General features: G+C 48.4%; 1 protein-coding gene across 1 annotated transcript; it reads left to right on the top strand.

Annotated features, from left to right (window-relative positions):
* Positions 1-551: 551 nt before the first annotated feature.
* On the top strand, positions 552-13,808 carry masp1 (MBL associated serine protease 1). Its single transcript, XM_087851359.1, has 13 exons — positions 552-616; positions 2,034-2,250; positions 2,326-2,503; positions 2,775-2,906; positions 3,902-4,098; positions 4,164-4,311; positions 4,382-4,500; positions 4,742-4,820; positions 5,847-5,972; positions 6,229-6,303; positions 11,338-11,585; positions 11,696-11,884; positions 13,270-13,808. Exons 1-13 carry the CDS (start codon positions 612-614, stop codon positions 13,735-13,737), a joined length of 2,181 nt encoding a protein of 726 aa, XP_087707485.1. The 5' UTR covers positions 552-611; the 3' UTR covers positions 13,738-13,808.
* Positions 13,809-15,399: the final 1,591 nt, after the last annotated feature.

Raw genomic sequence — 15,399 nt, 5'->3', positions numbered from 1 at the left:
AATTTTATTTTCACAAATGCAAACACAGTAACAAAAAGCCTGATTTTAAACACTATAATGATGTTTTATGTTACATAAAAGTGATTCATGGATCACTCAACAAAAGGCTGTGAAAACTATTAGTATTTGTAGTAATTATAATTTATTGAATGTTTGTAATTCTTTGTATTACAGCCCCTGACATATGTTAACTTTGTTCTGGTTGTGTACATGTTCTGTAAACTGTCTCTCAATAAAGTTTAATATTTAAAAAAAAAGAAAAAAAAGTACTTTGACTGCCCACTGTTACACAGCCGGATGTACTTTTACTCTTACAAGTGTACATCTCTTATCTCTTAAATCGGGTCTTTTCTGACTGGACTCTGGCAACTGCTGCAGTCAGGAAACAGGAAGTTGATTAACTGTGACGTAAAACAGGTAAACAAACAAACGGACTTCAATATGAAAATAATCGCTTTGAGCTCCAGGGGGCGCTGCTCCTCCAGGCTGCTTCGGCATGGCACGTGGTGACGTAAGCCTCTCAGTACACGTCACGCCGGGGTGAAGCCCGGGGTCGGTGTCCGGAGGAGCACAGAGGAGCGGAGGAGCTGAGAGCAGCTGCCACGTCCAACATGAGGTAAGGAGTTTCAGGGTCACGTGATTGCAGGTTGTTGTAGTCGGTGCTGATCAGGATCGATACTCAGACTCTCTGAGGTGTTATTTACACGCGCCGCGGGGGCGTGGTCCCGCAGCTCAGCGCTCACGCACGTGGAGGTGATGAAGAGGGAGGATGAAGGTTTGTGCGCTTGTGTCTCAGAGTGAAAGGAGCTGCGGCCACTGCTCTGTCATCTGATTGGAGGACATTTCAGCGCTCACGTTTGTCTGAAGGTTCTCAGTCATCCAGGTCGTCGTGGTCAAAGGAGCTTACAAAGAAAAGCGTCTGGACTTCTTTAAGGTGCTTGAAGACGTTTCACCTCCGAGAAGCTTCTTCAGTTCTAAGGTCAAATAGTGGAGAGTCCCAGATTTAAACCTAGTTTCCCCCCACAGAGGGACAAAAGGACCCCCTGATGATCCTCTAATCGCCTGAGGTGTGAAACTGGGTGTGGGTCCCAATCAGCCAGAGTTTAGGGTGAGCTCGTTGTGAAGGTGGGGGCACAGAACTGAAGAAGCTTCTCGGATGAAGGTGAAACATCTTCAAGCAACTTCAAGAAGTCCAGACGCTTTTCTTTGTCAGCTCCTTACACCAGCGCTCAAGTAAAACAAACAAATATTTCCTAAAATGTGTTTGTTTTTAACATTTCAAATATTGTGTAACAACTTTTTTTCCAAACTCTTGACCAGTGTTGGTAATCGATTACGTTCCTGCCCATCTCTGCTCTTCACTAACTGAGTCCTTTCATCAAGCAGCCAAACAAACTCAGGGTCTGTGCACGCGCAGCACTGCGGCCGTCATTGTGTTTGTGTGCAACAAACAAGTGCGCGCATGAGTTTGTGAGTCTGTCACTGCATGTTCGTGCTCTCTGCTCATGTTGGCTTCAGATTCATCTTTTTGGCTTTTTAAAGAACTTATTTGAACAAAAAGTCACTTCAGGGGTCAAAGGGCAGCGAGTGGCCCCCAGGCCACGGTGTGAGACCCCTGGGTGTGCGTTTCCTGTCGTGGCTGCACACGTCACTGAAACTGAGACACAGCTGGAGCAAAGCGGTTATAAAATGTGAAACTCTGAACTCTGCCGGGCGTTTCCCCTCCAACATCCAGCGAGCAGCAGATGCCTCGCTAAGGTCAGAGGTCAGGAGGGCAGGCTGCTGATAGGAAGCAGCCTTTCTGGAACCTGACCGACGTCCAATCAGGTGCTAACCAGCTGTACCAAATAAAGTGTCAGGGGGCGTGTTTACTGATGGTGCTGGGTGGGAGCAGGCTTTCACTGAGCGTGTGCAGTAGGAACAGGCTGCTGTGCGTGTAATGTTCACTGAAGGATGCGTGTGGGCGTGGCCTCAGGCCTCTGATGAGGAGGGGGCCGCGCCTCTGTGACGAGTGTCGCTTTGCTTCCTGTCAGACTCGTCCTCATCTCGCTGCTCTTCTCGCTCGGACTCGGCGCTCAGCAGCTGTCGGGGATGTACGGCAGCCTGTGCTCACCGAACTTCCCGGAGCCGTATCCCCGGGACACGCAGCTGCGCTGGAACGTCAGCGTTCCCGACGGCTTCCAGATCAAGCTCTACTTCAGCCACTTCGACCTGGAGCCGTCTTACCTGTGCGAGTACGACTACGTCAAGGTGAGAACGGCATGCACGTTTTTGGTGTGTGTGTGCGCCACAGTGATGTCACAAACTATGGTTCTCCGTCTGCAGGTGGAGGCTGAGGGGGAGGTGCTGGCGCTGTTCTGTGGGAGGGAGCAGACGGACACGGAGGCGGTGCCGGCTCAGCGGGCCCTCACTTCCCCCAGAAACTCCCTCAGCCTCCTCTTCTGCTCCGACTTCTCCGACGAGGAGCGCTTCTCCGGGTTCGTGGCTCACTACAGCGCCGTGGGTAAGAACCAGCCCCCGCCCGCCGAGCGGACGGGTTCGGTCTCTCGCCGTGACGTCTCCTCTGGAGTTTGGACCGTCGGGTGCTCATCGGAGTTCTGCTCGGCGCTGGTCTGAAGGCGGGACCGAGCAGAACTCTGACGAGCAGTGACGAGTCTGCGGACTTCCTGTTTCAGTGCGAATCAGTTTAAGAGGTCACCTGACAAAAAGGCGCAGTTTGTTTGCGTTTCTCATCTGATGCTTGTTTCCTGTCTCCTCTGGCCCCGCCCCTCTAGACGTAGACGAGTGCAGCGAGCGCAGTGACGAGGACGCGCTCTGCGATCATTTCTGCCACAACTACATCGGAGGATACTACTGCTCCTGTCGCTATGGTTACCGGCTGCACTCTGACAACCACACCTGCAGAGGTGAGCGCAGACATCGGCTCGGGCGTCGTAACCCACAGCTGATCGCTCGCGTTCATCACGAGTACAGTAGCGTGCTCCGCGGCGCTCTGCTTTCCAGAGATATGATCCACGGGTGGGGGAGGAATGTGTGGGTCCTCACGTGTCCTGACAGCGCTGTGGACCGTGACCTCGCTGTGACTGATAGTGGCGCCTGATTGGTGGTAAATATTTGCGTGTTTCTGTGTGGGGGAGGCCTGTGCGTGTTCACGTCTGAGGGTTTGCTACAGAGCGACGACCTCTCAGTGACCTCTGACCGATTACAGAACCATTACAACACACTGAGTGTGCAAAAGTCTTGAGTCTCACCTCTTCTCTCTGTATTTTGCTTCCGGTTAGCCACGCCCCTTTAATGTCTCATGTTTTTGTGTTTTGATTTTTTCCCTCCCAAACATGGACGCAACAAACATGATACAAAACACAGATGACAAATGAGTATTTAATCCACCGTGATCGTTCAGGAACATCTGGAAACATCTGACTATCAGCATGACAGCAGTGCAAACACAAAGCTGTGCATCAAAGCACAGCTGGATAGAAACACACAGGGGACGCCTGTGAGAGCCGGACATCAGTGTGGGAGGAGCTCCGAGTGTCAGGAAGCCCGGAGATGTGTGTGTGTGTGTGTGTGTGTGTGTGTGTGTGTGTGTGTGTGTGTGGGTGGGTGTGCACTACTGTAAATGATGTATAGACAATCATTCTGTACAATAATTATAGCTCTATAACTGTTTATTAATAGCAGCAATTGTATCTCTACAATCTCAAATAGTTTTCATATTTTTAACCATATTTACATCCTGTTCATAGCTTGCACACTCCCTACAGCCTGTACATACTTAGAGCACATTCATAACATGCCTTCATACCGTGTACATTGTAACAAACCTATAATAGATCCATATTGTAATATTGTAACAAACGTCTGTTGTCACAATAAAGCTGAATTCTGTTCTGTTCAGTGGAGTGCAGCAGCGATGTGTTCAGGGAACGCTCTGGAGTTCTGAGCAGCGTCGACTTCCCTGCTCCGTACCCAAAGAGCTGCGAGTGCTTGTACCGCATCGAGGTGGAGGACGGCTTCAGGCTCCGCCTCCAGTTTGACTCGCACTTTGATGTGGAGGATCACCCTGACGTCAGCTGTCCCTACGACTACATTAAGGTGAAGAGAACACAGACACACACTCGGTGATGTGTTAGGCTGTTAATCAGCTGTTTTCCTGTCAGATTAAAGCAGGAAGTGCTGTGTTCGGTCCGTTCTGCGGCGATCGATCTCCGGGAGTCATTCAGACCGACAGCAACGTGGCCGTGGTCGTGTTCCACAGCGATGGCTCTGGAGAAAACCTCGGCTGGAGGCTCGGCTACACGGCTGCAGGTGAGTCCGTGTCCAGGTGCTGCAAACAGACACACAGCTGGGAGTTATAGCTTTTACTGTCTCCTGACAGGAAGTCAATGTCCCATGCCCAATACTCCGCCCAACGCCCTGATGAACCCCTTCCAATCAGAATACTTCTTTAAAGACCACGTCCTGTTCACCTGTGAGCCTGGATACCACCTGCTGAAGGTAGGGGGCGTGTCACATCAGCTGAGTTTGGTCAATGTTTAGTTTGTTTCAAAAACAGCGGCGCTGCGGCCAGCGCACTGGCGTCCATGTGACAGATCAAACGGTCAAACGGATCGGTCACGCAGAGCGCGAACGCGGCGTGCGTCCGAGCTCTGCGCCACAGGTGTAGATCAGCTGTGCGGGTCACATGGTCTGCAGTGATGCTGCTTGTTGCTAACCTGGCTGCGCTGTCTCTGCTCAGGACGGAGGTCACCTGGATCACTATCAGATCGACTGCCGGGCCGATGGATCGTGGAGCGACCGTCCTCCTGCGTGCCACAGTAAGACTGCTCGACCTTTGACCTCTCCAGAGTGTTTGTGTTTCAGTGTCTCCCGTGTTGGAGTCTGGGTTACTGCTGCTGCAACCTGTTTCCTGGAGCACACACGCCACCTGCTGGCTCTCTGCAGACCCTGCAGGAGCGTCACATTAGTGCTAGTTAGGCTTTCGTTTAGTAAAGCTGAAGCTCCGCCTTCTCTGATGCTCTGTTAGTACAGCAGTGACCTCACAGCAGCCATGTTATTGGTCACATGATGTCATTAAAAGGCTCCAACAGCACAAACACGGCCCACGGGTCCAGCTCAGGTGAAGCTAGTAGCTACAGCCACCTGTGTCACCCTCCACATGTCAGTCGCAGAGGCCACGCCCCTAATAATGCAAACAGGTGAGTTATGACTGACATGTTTATTTTACCACCATGGGGGGGGGGGGGGCTGGCTGACCAGGCCAGTCGTGCTGTGGTGGGCAGGCACCGCCGTGGCGTCCTGCAGATCAGCTGTGCAGGTAAAAAGTGCTGAGAGACGGTTCAGGGCTGCTCACACACTTTCCTCTCGCTCTTGTTTCTCTGCAGACTCCAGGAGGAAGCCAAGCTCTCTGTCCAGCATCCGGACCAATCACAGCCTAGCTTAATGAGCAAGCCAGTCTCATTGGCCGATAAAGATACTGCAGGAGCGAACAGTGTTGATGTGTCTGTATTTTCCAATAAAACGTAAAACCAGAAGCTTCTGTCGTGTGTCTGTGACTCACATTCAGGGATGGCGGCGCTGATGTCATGTGTTTCTGTGTTTCTGTCACACGTGTTCGCACCCTTTGTCTCGATGCGTGTTCCTGTGACGCCCCCTGCAGGACACGCTGACTCTGGGTCTCACGTTACGTTGAGATGAGTCTCAGATTAAAATCACGTGTCTGGATCATTGGAACACGTCAGCTCTGATTCGCTGTCGGTCAGCTGTAGTTTGGTTCTGGCTCATTCTTCCTCCTTTCTGCTCAGACTCAAAGCTGATTGGTGTTTTTGTCCTGTCTGTCACAGTGGTGGATTGTGGGAGTCCAAAGATGGTCGACATGGCTGACGTGGTGTTTGGTAACCATGACAACAGCACACTGTTCGGTGCGACCGTTCAGTACGTGTGCAGGGAGGGCGGCGTGCAGCTTAACAGTAAGAGGTCTTCCTGTTTGTTTCCTTCAGTGGTTACTGCGCAGTGACAGCTCGTCTGATTATTGATTATTGGCTGAGCCTTGTTGTTCCTCGAGCTCTGTGTCTGGTTGTAGTCAGCAAACATTTTTATTCATTTTTATTATTTTGTTCTCATCTTTGGGCAATTTGCTCCTCATCTGTTTTTAAACATGATGATAAAAACTGGACCTGCTGTTGATAACCAGAGGCCTCCTCACACTCCGCTTACTGTTTGTAGCTTCATACAGGTGTGGTCCTAGTGGAGACTGGGTTGATTCAGAAGGAAGGAGCACAGCACCCACCTGTCTGCCAAGTACCTGCCCATCTGTCTGTTAACCTGTCTGTCTGTTCACCTGTCTGTCTGTTCACCTGTCTGTCTGATAACCTGTCTGTCTGATAACCTGTCTGTCTGATAACCTGTCTGCCTGTTAACCTGTCTGTCTGTTCACCTGTCTGTCTGTTCACCTGTCTGCCTGTTCACCTGTCTGTCTGTTCACCTGTCAGTCTGATAACTTTTCTGCCTGTTAACCTGTCTGTCTGTTCACCTGTCTGTCTGTTAACCTGTCTGTCTGATAACCTGTCTGTCTGTTCACCTGTCTGTCTGATAACCTGTCTGCCTGATAACCTGTCTGTCTGTTCACCTGTCAGTCTGATAACTTTTCTGCCTGTTAACCTGTCTGTCTGTTCACCTGTCTGTCTGTTCACCTGTCTGCCTGATAACCTGTCTGTCTGTTCACCTGTTTGTCTGATAACCTGTCTGTCTGTTCACCTGTCTGTCTGATAACCTGTCTGCCTGATAACCTGTCTGTCTGTTCACCTGTCTGTCTGATAACCTGTCTGTCTGATAACCTGTCTGTCTGATAACCTGTCTGTCTGATAACTTGTCTGCCTGTTAACCTGACTGTCTGTTCACCTGTCTGTCTGATAACTTGTCTGCCTGTTAACCTGACTGTCTGTTCACCTGTCTGTCTGATAACCTGTCTGTCTGATAACCTGTCTGCCTGATAACCTGTCTGTCTGTTCACCTGTCTGTCTGTTCACCTGTCTGTCTGATAACCTGTCTGTCTGATAACTTGTCTGCCTGTTAACCTGTCTGTCTGTTCACCTGTCTGTCTGATAACCTGTCTGTTCACCTGTCTGTATGATAACCTGTCTGTCTGATAACTTGTCTGCCTGATAACCTGTCTGTCTGTTCACCTGTCTGTCTGATAACCTGTCTGCCTGATAACCTGTCTGTCTGATAACCTGTCTGTCTGTTCACCTGTCAGTCATATAACCTGTCTGTCTGATAACTTGTCTGCCTGTTAACCTGTCTGTCTGATAACCTGTCTGTCTGATAACCTGTCGGTCTGTTCACCTGTCTGTCTGATAACCTGTCTGTCTGATAACCTGTCTGCCTGTTCACCTGTCTGCCTGTTCACCTGTCTGCCTGTTCACCTGTCTGTTCACCTGTCTGTCTGATAACCTGTCTGTCTGATAACTTGTCTGCCTGTTAACCTGACTGTCTGTTCACCTGTCTGTCTGATAACCTGTCTGTCTGATAACCTGTCTGCCTGATAACCTGTCTGTCTGTTCACCTGTCTGTCTGTTCACCTGTCAGTCTGATAACTTTTCTGCCTGTTAACCTGTCTGTCTGTTCACCTGTCTGTCTGTTCACCTGTCTGCCTGTTAACCTGTCTGCCTGTTAACCTGTCTGTCTGATAACCTGTCTGTCTGATAACCTGTCTGCCTGATAACCTGTCTGTCTGTTCACCTGTCTGTCTGATAATCTGTCTATTCACCTGTCTGTCTGATAACTTGTCTGCCTGTTAACCTGTCTGTCTGATAACCTGTCTGTCTGATAACCTGTCTGTCTGTTCATCTGTCTGTCTGATAACCTGTCTGTCTGATAACCTGTCTGTCTGTTCATCTGTCTGTCTGTTCATCTGTCTGTCTGATAACCTGTCTGTTCACCTGTCTGTCTGTTAACCTGTCTGTCTGATAACTTGTCTGCCTGTTCACCTGTCTGTCTGTTCACCTGTCTGTCTGATAACCTGTCTGTCTGATAACCTGTCTGCCTGATAACCTGTCTGCCTGTTAACCTGTCTGCCTGATAACCTGTCTGCCTGTTCACCTGTCTGTCTGTTCACCTGTCTGTCTGTTCAACGTTCTGTCTGTTCACCTGTCTGTCTGATAACCTGTCTGTCTGATAATCTGTCTGTCTGTTCATCTGTCTGTCTGTTCATCTGTCTGTCTGATAACCTGTCTGTCTGATAACCTGTCATTCTGTTCACCTGTCTGTCTGATAACCTGTCTGTCTGTTAACCTGTCTGTCTGATAACCTGTCTGTCTGTTAACCTCTCTGTCTGTTCTCCTGTCTGTCTAATAACCTGTCTGCCTCTTAACCTGTCTGTCTGATAACCTGTCTGTCTGTTCATCTGTATGTCTGATAACCTGTCTGTCACATAACCTGTCTGTCTGTTCATCCGTCTGTCTGTTCATCTGTCTGCCTGATAACCTGTCTGTCTGATAACCTGTCTGTTCACCTGTCTGTCTGTTAACCTGTCTGTCTGTTCACCTGTCTGTCTGTTCACCTGTCCTTCTGATAACCTGTCTGTCTGTTCACCTGTCTGTCTGATAACCTGTCTGCCTGATAACCTGTCTGTCTGTTCACCTGTCTGTCTGATAACCTGTCTGTCTGATAACTTGTCTGTCTGTTCACCTGTCTGTCTGTCTGTTCACCTGTCTGTCTGATTACCTGTCTGTCTGTTCACCTGTCTGTTTGTTCACCTGTCTGTCTGATAACTTTTCTGCCTGTTAACCTGTCTGCCTGTTCACCTGTCTGTCTTTTCCCCTGTCTGTCTGATAACCTGTCTGTCTGTTCACCTGTCTGTCTGATAACCTGTCTGCCTGATAACCTGTCTGCCTGTTAACCTGTCTGCCTGATAACCTGTCTGCCTGTTAACCTGTCTGCCTGATAACCTGTCTGTCTGTTCACTGTTCTGTCTGTTAACCTGTCTGTCTGTTAACCTGTCTGTCTGTTCACCTGTCTGTCTGATAACCTTTCTGTCTGATAACCTGTCTATCTTTTCATCTGTCTGTTCATCTGTCTGTCTGATCACCTGTCTGCCTCTTAACCTGTCTGTCTGTTAACCTGTCTGTCTGTTCATCTGTCTGTCTGTTCACCTGTCTGTCTGTTAACCTGTCTGTCTGATAACCTGTCTGTCTGTTCATCTGTCTGTCTGTTCACCTGTCTGCCTCTTAACCTGTCTGTCTGTTAACCTTTCTGTCTGATAACCTGTCTGCCTCTTAACCTGTCTGTCTGATAACCTGTCTGTCTGTTAACCTGTCTGTCTGTTCATCTGCTTCTTAACTCAGATAAAACTGAGGTCATTGTGCTCGGCGCTGAAAAGCTTAGAAATATGGTATCTAACCAGATTCTTACTCTGGATGGCATTACCTTGGCCTCCAGTAACACTGTGAGGAACCTTGGAGTCATTTTTGACCAGGATATGTCCTTCAACGCACATATTAAACAAATATGTAAGACTGCGTTCTTCCATTTGCGCAACATCTCTAAAATTAGAAATATCCTGTCTCAGAGTGACGCTGAAAAACTAGTTCATGCATTTATTACTTTCAGGCTGGACTACTGCAATTCATTATTATCAGGATGTCCTAAAAACTCACTGAAAAGCCTTCAGTTAATCCAAAATGCTGCAGCAAGAGTACTGACAGGGACTAGAAAGAGAGAGCATATTTCTCCTGTTTTGGCTTCCCTTCATTGGCTTCCTGTTAAATCCAGAATTGAATTCAAAATCCTGCTCCTCACATACAAGGTCTTAAATAATCAGGCCCCATCTTATCTTAATGACCTTGTAGTACCATATTACCCTATTAGAGCACTTCGCTCCCACTCTGCAGGCCTACTTGTTGTTCCTAGAGTATTTAAAAGTAGAATGGGAGGGAGAGCCTTCAGTTTTCAGGCCCCTCTTCTGTGGAACCAGCTTCCAGTTTGGATTCAGGAGACAGACACTATCTCTACTTTTAAGATTAGGCTTAAAACTTTCCTTTTTGCTAAAGCATATAGTTAGGGCTGGACCAGGTGACCCTGAATCCTCCCTTAGTTATGCTGCAATAGATGTAGGCTGCCGGGGGATTCCCATGATGCATTGAGTTTTTCCTTTCCAGTCACCTTTCTCACTCACTATGTGTTAACAGACCTCTCTGTATTGAATCATATCTGTTATTAATCTCTGTCTCTCTTCCACAGCATGTCTTTTATCCTGTCTTCCTTCTCTCACCCCAACCGGTCGCAGCAGATGGCCGCCCCTCCCTGAGCCTGGTTCTGCCGGAGGTTTCTTCCTGTTAAAAGGGAGTTTTTCCTTCCCACTGTCGCCAAAGTGCTTGCTCATAGGGGGTCATATGATTGTTGGGTTTTTCTCTGTATCTATGAAGCGCCTTGAGGCAACTTTTGTTGTGATTTGGCGCTATATAAATAAAATTGAATTGAATTGAATTGAATTGAATCTGTCTGTCTGATAACCTGTCTGTCTGTTCACCTGTCTGTCTGTTCACCTGTCTGCCTGATAACCTGTCTGTCTGATAACTTGTCTGTCTGTTCACCTGTCTGTCTGTTCACCTGTCTGTCTTTTCACCTGTCTGTCTGATAACCTGTCTGTCTGTTCACCTGTCTGTCTGATAACCTGTCTGCCTGTTAACCTGTCCACCTGATAACCTGTCTGTCTGTTCACCTGTCTGCCTGTTCACCTGTCTGTCTGTTCACTGTTCTGTCTGTTAACCTGTCTGTCTGTTCACCTGTCTGTCTGATAACCTGTCTGTCTGTTCATCTGTATGTCTGTTCATCTGTCTGTCTGATAACCTGTCTGCCTCTTAACCTGTCTGCCTCTTAACCTGTCTGTCTGTTAACCTGTCTGTCTGTTAACCTGTCTGTCTGTTCATCTGTCTGTCTGATAACCTGTCTGTCTGTTCACCTGTCTGTCTGATAACCTGTCTGCCTCTTAACCTGTCTGTCTGATAACCTGTCTGTCTGTTAACCTGTCTGTCTGTTCACCTGTCTGCCTGATAACCTGTCTGTCTGATAACCTGTCTGTCTGTTCACCTTTCTGTCTGTTCATCTGTCTGTCTGATAACCTGTCTGTCTGTTCACCTGTCTGTCTGTTCACCTGTCTGCCTGATAACCTGTCTGTCTGATAACCTGTCTGTCTGTTCACCTGTCTGTCTGTTCACCTTTCTGTCTGTTCACCTGTCTGTCTGATAACCTGTCTGTCTGTTCACCTGTCTGTCTGATAACCTGTCTGTCGTTTCACCTGTCTGTCTGTTCACCTGTCTGTCTCTGCGTGTCCAGCCTGTGGCCAGCCATCCCGCCCTCTCCCCCCTCAGGTGAAGCGGATTGTGGGCGGTCGTAGCGCCAAGCCTGGCTTCTTCCCCTGGCAGGTCCTGCTCAGTGTGGAGGACCTGTCCAGGGTCCCAGAGGATCGCTGGTTCGGCTCCGGGGCCCTGCTGTCGGAGTCCTGGGTCCTCACAGCTGCCCACATCCTGCGGTCCCTGAGGAGGGACACCAGTGTCGTTCCCGTGGCCGCTGACCACGTCAAGGTTTCTGAAGTCCTCTCCTATATCTGTGATCGGCTTTGTGTCTCTGCGTCTGCCAAACCGTGGGACGGATGTTCATCGGCTGTCAGTGACCTGCTTGTTCTGTCCTTCAGGTCTTCCTTGGTCTCCATGATGTCAGAGACAAACGTCGGGCCACCAACCTCTCCGTAGACCGGATCTTCCTCCACCCGGACTTCCAACCCAACAACTACAACAACGACATCGCCCTGCTGAGGCTGAGTGAGCGGGTGGAGTTTAACCAACTTATCCGTCCAGTCTGTCTCCCACTGCCTCACACACAGGTGGGTCACAGCTCCAGCTGAGTCTGCACAAAGCCGTGTTCACTTAGGAGTGATCTCCCAACACAAAGGTCAGAGGTCACAGGACCTCTGAGCTGACAGACACAACGGTTATCAGAGACTGAAAATGTAAAACTAATAATAAAAGTCTGCTTTATAAAAAACTAGAATGACTTTAATGACTTCAGTCTGAAAAAAGGTGGAGATTAGGTGGAGTTAGCTTTCCTGAGCTCTTCAGGCAGGAGGACCCGGTTAAGGCCTCCTTACCTGTACAGGTGTCCGTGAGTCTGCCAGAGTGTGCTTGGCAAAGTCGGGGTAAAAACAAAGCATGGTGCTTAGCAGCAGTGCGTGAAGGTGAAGCCGAACCTCACCTATGCTTGCTCCAAAGGTCAGCTGGTCCCCTCATTAAAGACGGGGGGAGGAGCTACTCCTCGACACTGAAAGTCCCTGATTGGGACGGCTCCTGGTGAGGTGTTAACAGGAAGAAGCCCCCGAGCAGATCCAGGAAATGCTGAGAGATTTTCTGGCTGGCTTGGGATCGCCTGAGGATGTGGGCACCTTGCAGTGAGCGAGTGGCCTGTGAACTCATCTGTATACCAACGTATGCAGCGTGAGGCCGTCTGTCCCACAGCTAAGCAGCTAAATCTCCAACAGAACGGCTGAAGCAGAAACGAGTGGAGCTGCTGCAACGGTCCAGAGTCCAGAGCTCAGACAGCTGTGCACAGATTAAAGCTGCAAACCTCAATAAGCCAAAGCAGCGGTGAAGAAGAGTGGGCCCAAACTCCTCCACCCTGATGAGACTCAGAAACATCACGACTGAAGGAGGAGCTACAAGCTGCTAACCTCTGCATTGACACAGGCTCAGCTTTCATTTGAATCCTTTTAGAAGCTGAGAGAAAAAGATTATGTTCATGTCCTGATAAAACCTTTTTCACATGACTGCAAAGGTCTTCGGTGAGACGGTGAGTGTGAGGCTCCTCGTGGACGCCATCATGTCAGTTCTAAAACAGCGAGGGGTGGTGTGATGAAGTTCAAAGTGTTTTGAAACCACAGTGAAGTCCACTGACCTGGTCGAGGCTTGACGACCTATAAATCTGCAGGGGAAGAATGCTTTGGGTGGGTGTGATGCAGAAGCGTTTCTCCATATTTATCCTCCAAAGCTGCAGCAGGTGGCGTCCAGATGAAGCAGAGGTGTAGCCCGGTGGAAACTCGCTCCTGTCCAGCAGCGTTCGTCTCAGAGACACGTCTGCTTTGGGCTGATGTGGACACGTTTGCTTTATTTACAATATTTTTGAATCACATGTGTTTCTTTATGTCTTTAAAATAACCATGTAAATATTTTACTGATCTGTCTGCTGGTTGACCTCTGACCTCTGTCTTTACCCCAGGATGACCCCCTGGCACCTCTCCCCAACTCTCTGGGTGTGGTTGCCGGTTGGGGAATCTCCAACCCCAACGCCTCTACTTCTTCCTCCCCCTCATCCACTCTGACCTTTGACCCTGTGTCGGACACCGACCTCGAGATGACCTCTGACCTCCTGCAGTATGTGAAGCTGCCTGTGGTCTCCCAGGCCGAGTGTGAGGCGAGCTACGCCTCGCGCTCCGTCAGCTACAACATCACTGACAACATGTTCTGTGCCGGCTTCTTCGAGGGGGGGCGGGACACCTGCCTAGGGGACAGCGGGGGTGCGTTTGTAATGGAGGACGAGGTCAGCCGGAGGTGGGCGGTGTTTGGGTTGGTGTCCTGGGGCGGACCGGAGGAGTGCGGGAGTCTGAGAGTGTATGGAGTCTATACCCGAGTGGCCAAATATGTGGAGTGGATTCAGAGTCACCTTCACGCTGCCCCCTGGTGGTGATGCTGGGTTTACTTTATTTTTATTGGTGCTTTTGTATATTTTTTACAAAACATTCAGACCTTTAACAAGTACAGAGCACTAGCAAAGACGCATTAAAGAAAGGCATCCATTTATGGTACAAACAGGTGAATTACAGCAATGACACTTTTGGTACCAGAACTTTAATATTTGTCCATTCAAGTAAAGGTCCCGTTTTTCCAGTACTTCTCAGATTTATCAGCAGCAAGTCTCAATGAAAAAGTCTCCATTGTGTAAATTTCCTTGATAATGCCTATCCAGTCCAAACATGACGGTGGATCCACGTTTAGCCATTTGCGAGTTATTCTTTGCACCAGCCAGTAGATTTAATAAAAGATATTTGTCCGATTTCCTCCTTGGGGCAAATCTCACAGATAAAACACAGTGAAATCAGGGTTCAAGTTCAAGCCCATCATGGTATTGATTTCTGTAATCACTACTAGCCAGTAGGGGACAATCTTCAGCACTCCTCTGTAGGCCCGCCCCAGGAGATGGATAAACCCAGCATTTCATCAACACTGTGATGAGACCTTTGCTTTGTGTAATGTTATAAATACTCTGATACTCCCCAGAGGCTCCGGACTTTTACATAAATATATTATATTCAGTCCTGTAGAAAGTTATATATTTAAAAATATGTGATCCTCTCTGGTTACTCTGGTATGAATAACTCTGAATCACTTTTTTTGACAAGTTTGTAGTTCAACATACAAGTGACGACCTTTGACCTTCATCAGGTTTTATTTAATTGTGTCAGAGAAACTCAAACGTGCTCTTCATGCAGCTGAGTACATCAAGTGTTTAAAACAGAAGCTGTGCAGGTCTGAAATCAGCAGCTTTGTGAAACACCAAACTGAGGTCCTGTTAATGCTGATATATAGTGACACAGTTACATGAGTGATTAATCCTTTTGTTTTTTGTCTTTAACTTTATCAATAAAGCTGCAGCTTTCACTACAGCACGTGTGGTACTTTAACCTTTGTACTGTTTCCATCAGTTCATTTTGCAGTTAACATGTGAACATGTTGGATGATCTGTCTGCTGTCACTGGGTGGTGCTGAGGTCTGAATCTGAGGGCAGCTCCTGTAATCACAAAGACAACAGAACCATCAAACTCACATATAAATTTTATCCCTCAATATTGAAATAAAGCTGATTCTTCTGTCCTCACACACTCAGGATCTGAAGTTCTTCTCTTACATTATTTTCAGTATTACAGTACACTACAGTACTTTAATCCGTAGTTCCTGATTAATGAGGAGTTACTGAAGTACAAGCTTTTAAAAAAATGTTACTGTCTTTACAGATGTGGCAAGAGACTGAAAACATGCTGTTGTTTGCACATCTTTAATATTCAGCTCTGCGCAGGAGCTGCAGCAGGGTGCAGCCTGTTGCTTTTACAGTATAATACTTGTAATAAAAGTACAGTAACAGTAATTAGTGACTGAGCAGCCCGGAGCGTTTCTCTTGATTTCTTTAGTAAATGCATTCACCTGCACAGCTAAACGAACCCTGACAGCCGAGTGCTCATCTTAGCTAGCTAGGTCTCAGGAGCTAGCTAAGGACGGTAGTTACGGATTAGCTTACAAACACGTTTAACTTACCGAAACAGTGCAGCGGGGCCTCGGGTCCTTCTGTCGGGTA

This window comes from Neolamprologus brichardi, chromosome 14 (genome assembly GCF_056152115.1).
Source record: "Neolamprologus brichardi isolate AB-2024 chromosome 14, ASM5615211v1, whole genome shotgun sequence".
Taxonomy (NCBI): Eukaryota; Metazoa; Chordata; class Actinopteri; order Cichliformes; family Cichlidae; genus Neolamprologus; species Neolamprologus brichardi.
This window is presented reverse-complemented; position numbering and strand designations above follow the sequence as displayed.

Bases quoted from the DNA above. Each gene is read 5' to 3' on its own strand.
- masp1 (XM_087851359.1), top strand. The intron at 5,973-6,228 runs GTAAGAGGTCTT...TACTGTTTGTAG, and splicing joins GGGCGGCGTGCAGCTTAACA to CTTCATACAGGTGTGGTCCT. The intron at 6,304-11,337 runs GTACCTGCCCAT...CTGCGTGTCCAG, and splicing joins AGCACCCACCTGTCTGCCAA to CCTGTGGCCAGCCATCCCGC.